We start from the raw sequence: 13,663 nt of genomic DNA on the forward strand, positions 1-13,663 counted from the left end.
ATTGGAGGTACGAGTTTCATGGACTTTCCTGCTCCCACTGGCTTTGAACCTCACTCCTCAGATGTCCTCTCAGGCCTTTTATTCCATTCTGTGTTATTTTGGCGTTTGGCATTCTTCTTCCTTTATAAACAAACAAGGAAACACATGATTGCAAGTTCCTGAGGAAACCTTGGGTCAGTGCTTCTGAGGGACCTTTCTCAGTCACCCCATCCCAGAGCTCCCCTCACTAAGTGTCATGTGTCTCCCTCACCCATCACCTCCGCTCCTTACAGCCATTTCCCATAACCCACATTCAGCTGCAGGGCCTCTTATAGATTATGGTGCTCAGGCCTGAAGCTGTAATGCCTGACTTGCTCCTTGATCTACACTCTGCTCTAAGGGGTGGCCAGACCATAGACAAGGGTCTGGTTTCTGGTTGCCCTGGCATTGGGGCAACTACTCACCTGGGATCCACACAGTTCTGATGTCATGACCCTGTCTCCACCTTGTGCATTCCTGGTCAGCTCAGCTGGGGAAGCACTTGATACCAGCCACAGCTTAATCCCCTCTGTCTCTGGGGTTAAATCTGCTCTGAGGAGAGGCCACTGAGCTGGTTCAGGATAGAACACCTACAGGAGGCTGGATGCCAGGTGGCTTCTAGATTCCAAGGGTCCTCACTGGTCTGTTTTCCTTCTAGCCTGAGGCTGGGCCAACTGGACTCTCAGCTTCCTACCTCAACGACTCAGACTTCAGGCCACATTGCATGGGAGTGCAGCCCTGAACTTCTTCTGCTTCTGAGTTGGGTCAGGAAAGGCCTTTCCAGTTGCCTAGCTTGGGAATGAGACACTGGCCACCCTCCTGTTCATCTGTAAGATGGAATCACCTTCATGTCTACACATCAAGGACAGAGCTACCAAGCTGTTACATTCCAATTGGATATTTTCCTTTTTTGTGTTCCTGCTGTTCCCACACAAGTATCACTGGACCCTCACAATTGGGTAGCTGATGTGAACTAATTCTGCTAAACCCTTTTAGAATCAATAGGCCATATCTTGGTAGAGCCCCTCCTTATCCCACTGCTCTGTGAGAGGGAACATTGCTGATATGGGCACTGAATATGCCCAAGCTATTGCCATCAAGTGCTAGGAGGTGGACTTCTCCTGTCTCCTGTCACCATGAGAAGAGGCATTGATGGACTGGAGTAGGACACTAGGAATTCATTTTTACATCCTCAGTCTTCACCTATCTGCCCCTCTTTCCTTCCCAATTGTGCCCAGAGCATCCGTTAACTCAAAGACTCACCTTGGTTGACAAATAAGGTGGATAAGGCAAGGCATAACACAACATAGATGTTGAGTGTGATTCTGGTGCATTTGTTTGGGGTTGGCTGAGCTGAAATAGAAACATGAACGTCAGTTCTTGTCTGGTCTCCAGATCTTAAGTGGCAGGTCACTAGCCTCTGCTGCCTCAAGTAACTTAATAATGTCTCCCGTTCCTATCCTGCTGTTCTGGGGTGGCTGGTGAGGCTGGTGGTGAGGGAGAGAGCACTGCCTACTGTTCTGAAGGAGCTCATGGGAGAAGCCAGAGTTGGAAAAGTAACCTATGTTGCCTTCTGGCAGAAGAGAGGTGAGCCATGAAAATGGTGGGAGAGAAGGGCCTCGGGAGCTGCCCTGGGAGGTGGTTCTTTTGCTTAAATTTAATTTGATTGTAAAGGTGATGTACAGAGGGCTTACAGTTACAAAAGTAAGCTATGAGTACATTTTTTTCAAGCACTGTGACCTGCTGCCTGGTTTTCTCCTGTCTTCCCTCCCCCCTGGAAGGTGGCTCTGAAGGCTCTGTGGAAATGGATCAGGGGAGATGAGAAAGAATAGTGACTCTAGGAAAAGGCACCAATAAGAGGAGAGACGTGGAAGAAGAAGAATGTCTGCAGCCCAGAGGCAGCGAGAAGTCAGCAGTGGATGGAGAATTTGGAGAAAGAGGGCAACACAGATCAAAAGAAGTGTGGGCAGTGAGATTGAGAAGTCAGGGAGATAAGAAGAGAAGAGATGGAAGGATTGCACCTCTGACCACTCATCGAAGGAAAAGTCACCATGAAACCATCACTTGCCTAGGTTTAGAAGCGCGCTCTCTGTCTTTCTTTATTTCTTTCTATCTTCCTTCCCCTCTCTCTCTCTCTCACAAACACACACACACACAAACATATACACACGTCAGAAATATGTCATCTGAAGAGAGGTACCACTGTTTTCTGCTCCTGCCAACTTACCTGTGAGCTGCATTTCCTGCCAGGGACCCCAAAACTGCTTCAACCAGCTTGCACAGTCTCCTACTAAGGTCTTGTGGAAGACGTCAGTCACAGACCTGTCTTCTTCCAAAATCTTTTTTATCCAGCTGGATCCAGGATGGACCTCTGTCCATTGCTGGGTGTTGGAGTCAAAGTGGAGTAGTATCTGGCCATTGTAGACTAACTGCCAGAACCCACTGATTTTTCCATTGCCTTCAGGCTGACAAGACATTTTGCCCAGTAGGGTGCAGGGATCTTCTCCTGGGAAAGAGATGGAAAGAAAGCAGACTCTGGTCTTGACACATGCGTTCCTTTCCCTCCTTCCCTTCCCTGTCTCCTCCCTCCTCCTTTCTTCCTGCTACAGAGTTTTGAACCCCTGACCTCCCACTCTAACTTAGCTTTTCAGTTTGTTGGAGATATTTCTGCTGGGGCTAGCTTCAAAGCCAGATGCTCAGATCTTAGCCTTCCAAATAGCTAGGATTATAGGCCTGAGCCACCAGTGTCCAGTGTTTCTCCCCTTGTTTTCTCTCCTCTCCTCTATTTTCCACATCACAGCCTTCACGGTGGACTTGTTGGAATCAACATTCAGGGTTTGTTTTTTTTTACATTTAAGTCATGCATTCCCTGTATCTGCCACCATACCTGCTCCTTCCTTCTCAGGACCATTTGGAACTTACCCTTGGTTGTACCACTCTCTAATTTAATGTGAGCCAGTTGCTGTCTGAGGATGTCCCCTATGTCTTTCAGAATATCAGGTTGCTTTTGCCAGGCCTCTGTTTTAATCACTTTCAACCCGAATAGGCCCACAGGATTGCATGTGTCATTGCTACTGTTGTAGTAAAGGAATGTATGTTGATCCACTTGGCCGTAAGCTTCATACCACCACTGTCTCGAAACAACAGTGATGTTATAGGAAAGAGAGTGAGCATCTGTGGGGGAAGACATACAATGAGGTTTGAGATAAAGAGCAAGAAATCCAGAGACACCCTGTCCCTCAAGACTGTGACACCAAGAAAATCCCTCAGGTAGTTGAAGCTGGCAAAAAAGGAAAAAATTAACATTCTTTTTGGTCCTTCTTCTGCACTAGTAAAGTGTAGATCCTCCTCCATGGTTTGAGGAGGAAGAGAGGGCCCTGCCTGCCCAGAAAGCATGTATTCCTGTTCTACCTGCCCTCTCTCTCAGGCAGATACCTGTATTCATAAGCATAGGATTTTGGCATGGAAATGCCAGGTTGCTATGTCAAGCAAAGTTCTGAGAAGGGCATTGCAGAGTGGACAAAATATGAAGCATGTCTAGAGACATATCCAGTCCAATCTGCTCCATGGGAAGGCATACAGGGCTGCTGCTTACCAAGCATACAAAGAATAGCCAGTGAATGAAGTGCTTCTGTTTTCGAAAGATCAGTGAACTGAATACCTAGGGCTGGTGGGAGGAGATGGCAGTACAGTCCCAATAGAAAGACTCCAGGTAGGGTGCTCAATCCACGTGGACAATGGGGGACAACGGTCGATATAATCCAAGGGTGGCTGTCGCCAGGGGCCTGGTCCCCAGAGGGCTCTGCCAAGGTTCATAGAATCCAAATTTTCTCAACATCATAAGTTTGCCACAAACCCAGATATGGCTGCATCAGAGGAGTTGAAGACAAATCCCAGAGATGGGTGATCAGGAGGCCAAGGCTGCCATTCCCAGAAAAGCTGGCTCCTGTGCCAGGTTTCCAGAAGTGATCCACTGCTCATACAGACCCACAGTTCTTTCTCAAGTGGAGAGCAGGTTCACAGAAGGAGGAGCCTTCAAACCCCGCCCCCCCATCAATAAATGCTTCTTTCTGGCTCACTGCATTGCACTCATGCACTAGGTCTCCAGGGCCAGGCATGAACTTTCCAGAGGCTGTCAGGAAGGGCAACACTGTAACAACTGCAGGCTTTCCAGGCTAGAGACTCTGCTCCTATAGCTTGGAAGCAGCCACAGGTAACCCATGAATGGCTGATGTGTCTGTCCTTGCCCCTAGAGCCCTATGATCAAGGCAGGCTGTGACCCTGAGAGGTGTATGCTGGGCAATCGTGCTGTGTGGAATTCTTGGCCATTGGTAAGTGGACAGTCCCACCTGGTGTTCAGAAGCCTGTGCCATCTGCCACAGAGATGTGTGCAGCAGTGCAAGCGCCTGGCATGGCACTGGGCTGGGAGACAGGGGCTATCTGGTTTTGGGGAATGAGTGGACACAGCGTCAGCAGCACCATGCTGAGGTGGGCTACTGCCTCTCTCAGTCATCAGGCAGCCTGGCATTCTCACACAGGGAAGATGGCAGGAAATGAGGACATGGAATGTGATGTAGGAGCTTGAATAGTCAGACTTACCATAGTAGGTTAAGGGAGACAGGCAGAGATCTTCTTATGGGACAGCACACCTAAAGCAGCCCCTTACTGCAGAGCACAGGACTGAGATTGCCCTGTACAAGGAGTCCCAGGTGGCACAATCTCACCTCAAAGTCGGCTCACACCTGTGGCTCACACCTGCGGCTTCAGGGTGTGCCCACTTTGGCCCAGATGACCCAAGGAACCCACTGGACAGCCAAGGAGGCCACAGTGGTCTCAAACAATGGGAACTGTTCTGTCCTATCACTCAGGCCAGCCAAAGCCACAGGCAGCTGCTGAGTGATAAACACACACTTGGATCCCAGGCAGGAAGTTGAGCTGGCCACCCACACTCAGACCTTGATAGACTCAAATCTGAGTTCAGGAGACTAGGGTCCCAGTTGAAGCCAATGCTCACTCCTGTGATCCTAGCTACTCAGGAGGCTGGGATCTGAGGGCCAATTTCGGAACAAGACTGGGCAGGAACGAGCATGAGACCTCATCTGCGATTACTAAAGAAAAAAGAAGCCAGCTGGAAGTGGTGCTGTGGCTCAAGTGCTAGAGTGCTAGCCTTGAGCAAAAGGAACTTAGGGACAGTGGCCAGGCCCTGAGTTCAAGCCTGAGGACCAGCCCCAAAAAGGAGGGGGGGTGGGAGGAAGGGAATTCAAAGGCAAAGACTGCTGGGGGTACCCTGGAGGTTGTGGCCCTGTGTGTAAAGGGAGAGGAGATGGGAGGAGATTGTCCAGCTGTGGGGTAATTCACATCTCCTGCCTGATCATATCCTGTGCTAGGGATTTCCTTTCCACAGTAGAGCAGAAGGAAGATGCTGTGTTGGTGTTTGTGGGGAGGCCCTGGGGACGCTGCGGTGAGGAGGGTGGTTCAGCTAGGGGAAGGAAGGGTCTGGCCTTTAAACTTTCCTCTTGCTCTCTCCTTTGCTGTAGCCCAGTCCCATTACACTTGGGGTTCTTTTCCTGTTACTTTTCTCCATGGCTGCTCAGTCCGGCTGCTGGCGAGCTGGGCAGGGCTGGGCTGGGCTGCGGTGGGCGCGGGGGAGACCGGCTGCGCCCTGGGCTGGGTGACAGGGGCTCCAGGAGTCCTGTAGGGGGGCGTGACTCAGCCCCACGGGGAAGCCCACGCGGATCGCACCCATTCCCGGCTTGGGAGCTGAACTCACCGGCCACATTCCAGCAGAGCACCCCGCAGAGCAGCCGCAGAATCCAGGTGTCCCGCGGTGCGGATCCGGAGTGTCCCGCGCGCGCCATGCTGGCTTGTTTCCCGCGGACCGCGGTGGCGACCGCGCGCCTAAAAGCGCACAGCGCGCCTGAGCCCTGGGTCCCGCAGGCTGGCCCGGCTGGCTCGCGGCTCCGGGCCCCTCCGCTGGAGCCCGCAGCTCCGTGCCCGCGCCCTCTCCCCACGACCCTCCCGTGTCCGGCGTCACCCCGGCCCTGGCGAAGAATCTGGAGAGTTCTAAGGTCTTAAGGGCGCCAACCCATGGAAGCTCCGTCATCCGCGCAGCTTCCTGATTGAATCTCAGGGCGAAGGACACTCCCAGACACGTCACGCCCAGCCGTGCGTGCCAAGTGTCCAAACGTCACACTCTGCTTCTTCAGCTCTAGTTTGGAAGCCACCACCATACGCAGCAGCAGCAGCGGAGCCAGGACCTTGTTCTGCTGGCACGGACCCTGCTTCACATCTTCCTTGGGCGAAGCAGTGTGTTATTCATCTTAGTTACCACAAGACTATTTCTCTTTTCTTTTCCTTTCTTTTTCTTTCTTTCTTTGTTTCTTTCTATCCTTTCCTTTCTTTCTATTTTTTTAGTAAATGTTTCCGTTTTTCCATTTATTTTCCATGTTCCTTAAAAACAACCCCCCGTAAGTCTGATATGGCATTTAAAAATATTATACACCAAACAGAACAAACCCTCCCTCATTTATCCTGCAAGTGGGTCTATGTTCTCTTTGTTTCTGTTTGCCAGATGATCTTCAATAAGTTCTGCAAACAGATTCCTCTTCAACAGATTATATGCAAGAGGTAAAAGTTGGCCAGCGACTTTATGAAAATAATGTGAACTGTAGCAAAAGAGGTCCATTCCCAATTCAAGCCCCATGCCATAATCGCGTTCGTCATTAGCACACTGCGCAGAGGTCATCATTCCCTGAATAGGAGCAAATGCCTTTAGTCAGTCTCTCCAGACCTTTTGCAGCCTCAGCAATTGTCTTGCAAATTCTCTTAAGGCCAGCATCTGTTTCAGGGAGCTCTCTATATCCAACATCATTTTTATCTACTGGGACAACCAGGCTTGCACCATGAAAGGTCTTGGTAACAACTTTTTTGTCTCTCTGTTTCATCTTCATGGTTCTCTGTTCCAGTGAGTATCCCAGTTTTCTGGCTGCATCTGTGAGTTTTTCATCTATGCTTTTCAAGAGGCTGGTTTTCTTTTTATCAGTTACTTAAGTTTTTTCATCAAAAATAATTTGTCTGCAGCAAACATATTATCTCCACTTTGAACAATTACACAGTTCTTCTTTGCTTCATTTGTACCAACATATACAGGAAGTTCATCAGGAGAATCTCTGAAATATCCCATGTGGTACTGAGTTTTATTATCTCCTATAATAATGATCTGGAACTCAGGAGGATCATAATAAAACCTCCAGTGAAGATTAAAATTCAAGTCTGTGGATTTTTTCTTTAATTTATGTTTTCCAGCAAGGATATCATAAGGACCCACTAATCGAAGTCCAAGGCTTGTAGAAAGTGAATCAGCTGGGTTTGCAGGATTAAGTTCTTCACAAAACTTCCAGAAGTGATAGAAATCTTCAGGCTGAGAAAGCTTTAATGATTTTCTATTTCTCTTCGAAGATCGCTGGAGATGTCAGCTTCACAAGATTTACTTTTCTTTTCTTCAACTGTCTTTTCACACTGCTGTCCCTCTCTGCCCAGCGACGCTTCGCGCGGCCGCCTCTGCCACGGCCACTGCTGCCGCCTCTGCCATGGCCACCGCCGCCGCCTCGGACCATCCTCTCTTTCCTTTCTTTGTTATTTCTTTTGTTTTATTTCTTGTTTGTCTCTTTCCTTTCCCTCTTTCTACCTTTTTCTCTCTTTCACTTTTCTTTCTTTCTCTTTTTTGTGTCATTCTCTCTCCCTCCCTCCCTCCCTCCCTCCCTGCTTTCCTCCCTCCCTCCCTCCCTTCCTCCCTCCCTTCCTTCCTTCCTTCCTTCTTTCCTTCCTTCCATCCTTCCTTTCTTCCTGCCTGCCTGCCTGCCTTCCCTTCTGCTTTCCTTCCTTCCTTTTTTCTTATGCCAGTCCTGAGGCTTGAACTCAGGGTGTGACTACTGTCCTGGAGCCCTTTTGTGCTCAAGCTAGAACTGTACCAGTAGAGCCACAGTGCCACTGCCGCTTTTTCTGTGATTTCATAGGTGATCAGAGTGTCAAGATGGATCCTGCCTGGGCAGGCTTTGAAAGAAGATTCTCAAATCTCAGCCTCCTGAGTAGCTACAATCATAGGTTTGAGTCACCAGCACCTGCCTGCAATTATTTCTTATCTCTCTGTGTCAATAATCATCTTTTCCAATGACCATGCCTGTCTTTGATTTTTCTTGCCTCATTCTTAATGCTATTTAGTTTAAAAAATCTTTGAGTTTTTTAAAAATTTCTTTGTTAAGTAATCACATAAATTTCATAAGCATAGCTATGCTTAGCTAAAGTCACAAACACATTTTACTCTTCACAATGCAAATTGCCCTTATTTTGATCTACAAAGCTTATGAACTGTACAAACGTTAACAACAGAACTATTTCTTCCAAATGGGGTGATTGTTCCTTTCTTTGCTTTTGCACAGTGTCAGCTGTTCCCTCGTTCTCTCTCATTCCCTCCCTCCCTCACTGCCCATGAGTTGCTTAGTTCTCTTTCCTCAATGTCCAGTGCAGCTGATGGACCCCTTGCTGTATTTTTTCACCCATTTTCCTCCAAATCTGTGCCTTTCTCCTAGCTTCCCGCAGATGTGCATGTGTATACAGCCTGTATGGGGTCCAAAACTTAGAGTCACCTAGAAACTACATGACAACTTAAGAGGTCCTTTATTTCTTTTTCTTTTCTTTTTTGGTCCAGTCGTGGGGCCTGAACTCTGGGCCTGGGCGCTGTCCCTCAGCTCTTCAGCTCAAGGCTAGCGCTCTACCACTTGAGCCACAGCGCCACTTCCGGCTTTTTTCTTTTTTTCTTATGTGGTGCTGAGGAATCGAACCCAGGGCCTCATGCATGCAAGGCAAGCGCTCTACCACTGAGCCACCTTCCCAGCCCAGGTCCTTTATTTCTTGAGTCCTGTTTACTCTGTCATATCTCATTCCATTTTGAAAGAAACACCAGCATATCAGGGAGAACATGTGCTATTTGTGTCTCTGATCTAGATTATCTTGCTCAATATGTTTTATTCTAATTCCATCCGTTTCCCTGCAAATGCCATTATTTTGTTCTTTCTAATGACTGTGTCATATTCCATTGTATACAGGCACCACCATTTCTGGATCTGTTCATCTGTGGTGGGGCACTGGGCTTGTTTCCATATCCTGGCTATTGTGAACAGTGCAGCAATGAACATGGAGGTGCATGTGCTTGTCCTATCCACCCCTCCCCCCCACTCCGCCAAAGTTGTAAAGTTCACTTTCGACATAACGACTTGTACATCTCATTGTTGCAATGGGACCACCTGTATCCCTAGTTAAACAATTTGCTTTTTCCCTTCCCCTCCACAGATTATACCTACATCAAATACAGTGAAAGCAGGGGTTATACCGTGGGGGAGGGACATACAAAGCAACACAGAAATCATCTTACAAATAGGTTAGAAACAATTGCATGAATGAAAAATCATTTGAATACTTATCTTGGGGTTCATTTCACCTAACATCAACTTGCATTGCTTCTTTTGCCTAGAATTGCTTTGGCTATTCTAGGTCTTTTGCTGATCCTTATGAATTTTTGGATTGTTTTCTGTTTCAGTAAAGAATGTCATTTGGACCGAATTGCATTGAAGGGCAGTATGGCCATTTTCACAATGTTGCCATTTTCACAATGAGACACCTAGGAAATCTCCATCCCTTCATCCTAAAGGCCTAAAACATGTATAAAGTCACACCCAGAAAAAATTTTTAATACTGATTTATATGCGCTCCACAATGAAACAGACTTTCCACTTTACTTTCTAGCCTGGCTCAGGACCACCTGCTCCCTGGAAGAGGATCAACCAGGTGAAGAACTGTCCACCGAAAAGCTATCCATCTATAACAGCTTCACAAACACCACACTGTGGCTCTTCAGAGTAATGATGCAAAGCAATGGTGAGGAATTTACTTTACATTGAAACCTCATTTCTTCCATAGCTGGTGCCCACCCAAAAAAAAAATGTGATAAGCCAGGAGCCGATGGCTTGCACCTGTAATCCTAACTACTCTGGAGGGTAAAGGTCTTTCCATTTCCTGGTGTCCTCTTCGATTTCTTTCTTTAGATTTTTATAATTTTCACTGAATAGGTCCTTTGCAACTTTGGTTAGGTTAATTCCTAGATAGTTTATTCTTTTGGAGGTTATTGTGATTGGAGTTGTTTTCCTGATTTCCTTTTCTGCTTGTATATTGTTGGTGTACAGAAAGGCAACTGATTTTCATGTCATCTGTGAATTTCTTCTTTTCCTATGTGGATCCCTTTCATTTCCTTCTTTTCCCTTATTGGGCTGGCTAAGGATTTCCTTCGAGTGTTAATGAAATTGTTTTGTTTGTCAGTAGTAGGAATTGAACTGGGTGCCTCATGTTTGCTAGGCCAGCCCTGTACCACATGAGCCATTCTCAAGTCCAGATTTAATACCATCTGAATACTCTCTTCCCCTCTCTTCTTGTATAAGGATTCTTGTTCTGATCTTCCTCTTGGTCCAAAAGACACATCCTCCTGGTGATAATGTTCAGTGTCTTAGGCATGGCTCCTCCAAGATTAAGTCATTTATGTTGATTTTTTCACAATGGTTGGTTTAATCATTTGTCTTTTAGCCATGGTTAGGAAAGAGGAGAAATATGGGGCTGTGAACAAAAGAACAAAGATGTGGCCAGCAGTGAGCACAGGTTGATATCATGATTTGAGTTCAATAACAATCAGTTAAAGGCTGGGAATGTGGCTTAGTGGTAGAATGCTTACCTTGCATGCATGAGGCCCTAAGTTCAATTCCTTTGTACCACATAATGAAAAATAAATGCAATTAATTTAAAATAGACCAGTTCAGCTATATTAAGTTAAAGCAGAATATTAGAATTTTTACTTCACTTGTTTTGCTTTTTTATGTGGTTATTATGAAATTGCATATGGGCCTAAATTGTGGCTTGCACTGGATTTCTATTAGATCACAGATCTATAGTTTCTGTGTATTTTTCTTTTTTTCCTCCTTGAATCTGCTTGTATATAAAAATTTGGAAGCAAACAGCACCTTACTGAAAGCAAACAAAAACCTCAGATCCTTACAACACATCCTAATGCCTCATACATTTAGTAGTGGTAGAAATATGCCCCTTCTCTCTTTCCTGCCTATCTTCTTTAGGTCTCTCACACACGTGTGAGTCTCTTAGAATCTACCTCAGATTTCAAGAGGACAGGACTTGACCTCAAGGTTTAGGTCTGGCCCTGCAGTACTACACTAGCCAGTCATTCGGGTCCTGAATATAGACTTCAAGCTCGTTCATCTCGCTGATGTCACATTGGTTCCTGGGCCTCACAGGAATCAGCTGCCTACAGGACCCGTATGGGAATATTCCAGGCTCTCCAGGTAAGGCCCACTCACAGTGGCATTGAGCTCCTTTGGATCCTGGAGTAGTGAGTGCTCATGGTGGTGTACACCCACCCGAGCACCCAGGACCTCTGAGCCTCGGATGTTGTCCTACATGATAAGGAGCCCTAAGACAATCAAGGGGAGGTGAGTGGTGGTGGTGCCATGTCACCTGGGCCTCCTCCTCCACGGGTTGTTGGTGCTGATGGGGATGTGGCTGTTGCTCACTAGTTCCCTTGTTCCTGGGTTCCTGTGAAGTGAGGCTGTGTCCTGCAGCCACTTTGAGGAGACTGCATGGAGGAAGGCATCTGTGTGGGCTCAAATAACATGCTTCAGTATGTCTGTCCTCCTGAGCCAAATCTTTCTCTGATCCTTATTCACAGGAACTGCCCTGGCTTGGCTGCCTTCAGCTCTGGCTGTTTCTGTGTTTGGGGTCTGAGAGTCTGTGGTTTTTTCCTCTAATTCTATTGTATGTTTCTGTGGTGTCTCATTTTTGGGCAGTCCTAGCGTTGGTACTTACGGCCTCCACTTCCTAGGCAGGGACTTTACCAATTGAGTCTTGCCTCCATTTCTTATAATTAAATAATTAACTTGTGGTCCTGGGGCTTGAATCCAGGCCCTGGGCACTGTCCCTTCGCTTTCTTATGGCTTGTTGGTGGTTAATTGGAGGTATGTGTGTCATGGGTATGGCTGCCCGCACCCTGAGACAACACGAAAGGATACCCGAGCAGAAGAAAGGAGAAAAGACAGAGAGAGGCAGGGAGCCAGCAGGTCCAGGACGCATGGGCCTCTGAACTCCGAGATGTCTGTAAGCAAGCTTATTTATTTAGTTCAGTGTAGGGGAGGCCAGTACAGGTATGTGCAGAAAACAGGTTATCAATCCATCCTGTGATTACAACCATTAACCTGATGTATAGTTTGTATACATAGTGACCGTTGACTACCTTATTGTTAACGAGCAGAGGAAAGCCATAAACAGTTAACTGTAACATAGACATTCATCTTATCCCCAAGATCACAAGCTTTCTAGGGTCCAAATGGCTCTAAGTTAAACATCTTAGGGTCCAGTTAATAGTAACTGGTGGCATCTCTACCTCTTACCTCTTTCCTGGTCCTACCCTCAGAGTTCTGTACATATGAGTTTTCCTCTCCTGGCTGGTTTTGAACCTTCACTCTTAGATCTCAGCTTTCTAAGTAGCTAGGATTATAAGGCTGAGCCACCAGTGCAGGCCTGTTTCTTTGAAATAAATCCTTGCCAAAACGTATGCCTTGCAAGACTCTCCTTTTGTGGGACTCCTTGAGATGCTATCGAATATAGATCTCATGTTGTTGTAATATGTGTGGAAAGTGGGGTGCTGAGGGACCCTGTCCTCCCTCTTCACATGATCACAGCTGGCCCCTTTCCTCTACCTCTCTTGCTATAATTTGGAAGCTGCCAAGTGGCCTGGAAACCACGGCAGACACGTCACTACCCTCAGAGGCCTCTGTCTTTGAGAGGAACTGCACTCCCAGAATGGGTGTGTAGCCCTGCCCCCACTTCCTCAAAGCCAGTGAGGCCAGGACCTACATCAATCGTCAATGCCTCAGCCGCTGCCAGAAAACCAGAAAACTGCTGTAGGGCGTGCCCACAGAATCATGGACGCCTGCCCTCTGGGCCACTTCCAGAATATGTAATGATGAAATATAATTGACACCCAGGAATGTGGTTTGCAGAACCACAGTCTAAGAAACACAGTGTCACTTCAGTGTTGTCTTTTCTTTTTGTTAGTCATGGGGCCTGAACTTTGCGCCTGGGCTCTGTCCTTCAGCTGATGGCGGCTAACACTCTACCACTTGAGCCACAGCACCACTTCTGCTTTTTTGGCTTATGTGGTGCTGAGGACTTGAACCCAGGGCCTCATGCATGCACTCAACCATGGAGCCATCTTCCTAGCCCACTCAGTGGTTTTCTAGTATGGACTGAAGGAAGAAGATGAGAACCAATTTCTCCTCCATCCTGGGGACAAGGACTTGAGATACTGTTTCATTATAGTTTTGAAATGCAGAAAGCACCATTCTCTCTTGCATATTGATTTATCAGATGTACCTTAATACATGTATACCCACACCTCTCCATAGCTACATACCTACCATTTGTCTACATTTCTGTATAATGTACACAGTTACTAGAAAAGGTAGTTAGGTAAGTAGTGATTTTACACACAGATGCTAGAACCAGTGTGGTGTTTCAAATGCTGTTTGTGTAG

General features: G+C 47.0%; 1 protein-coding gene and 1 pseudogene across 1 annotated transcript; both read right to left on the reverse strand.

Moving 5' to 3' along the window:
- Positions 1-6,121, reverse strand: LOC122109039 (UL16-binding protein 1-like). The gene is made up of 5 exons (XM_042681558.1): positions 5,789-6,121; positions 2,941-3,148; positions 2,246-2,524; positions 1,282-1,371; positions 1-120 (listed from the first exon to the last, which is right to left on the reverse strand). Exons 1-5 carry the CDS (start codon positions 6,119-6,121, stop codon positions 17-19), a joined length of 1,014 nt encoding a protein of 337 aa, XP_042537492.1. The 3' UTR covers positions 1-16.
- Positions 6,122-6,429: 308 nt separating this feature from the next.
- On the reverse strand, positions 6,430-11,986 carry LOC122109771 (annotated as a pseudogene).
- Positions 11,987-13,663: the final 1,677 nt, after the last annotated feature.

The sequence above is a fragment of the Dipodomys spectabilis genome, unplaced genomic scaffold, assembly GCF_019054845.1.
Source record: "Dipodomys spectabilis isolate Male_0828 unplaced genomic scaffold, ASM1905484v1 ptg000001l, whole genome shotgun sequence".
Taxonomy (NCBI): Eukaryota; Metazoa; Chordata; class Mammalia; order Rodentia; family Heteromyidae; genus Dipodomys; species Dipodomys spectabilis.

Coding starts and splice junctions, on each gene's coding strand:
- LOC122109039 (XM_042681558.1), bottom strand. CDS start 6,121: ATGACGGAGCTTCCATGGGTTGGCGCCCTTAAGACCTTAGAACTCTCC. Junction 1,372..2,245: donor GCAGGAAATGCAGCTCACAG/GTAAGTTGGCAG, acceptor TTTCTATTTCAG/CTCAGCCAACCCCAAACAAA. Junction 121..1,281: donor CACCTTATTTGTCAACCAAG/GTGAGTCTTTGA, acceptor TTGTTTATAAAG/GAAGAAGAATGCCAAACGCC.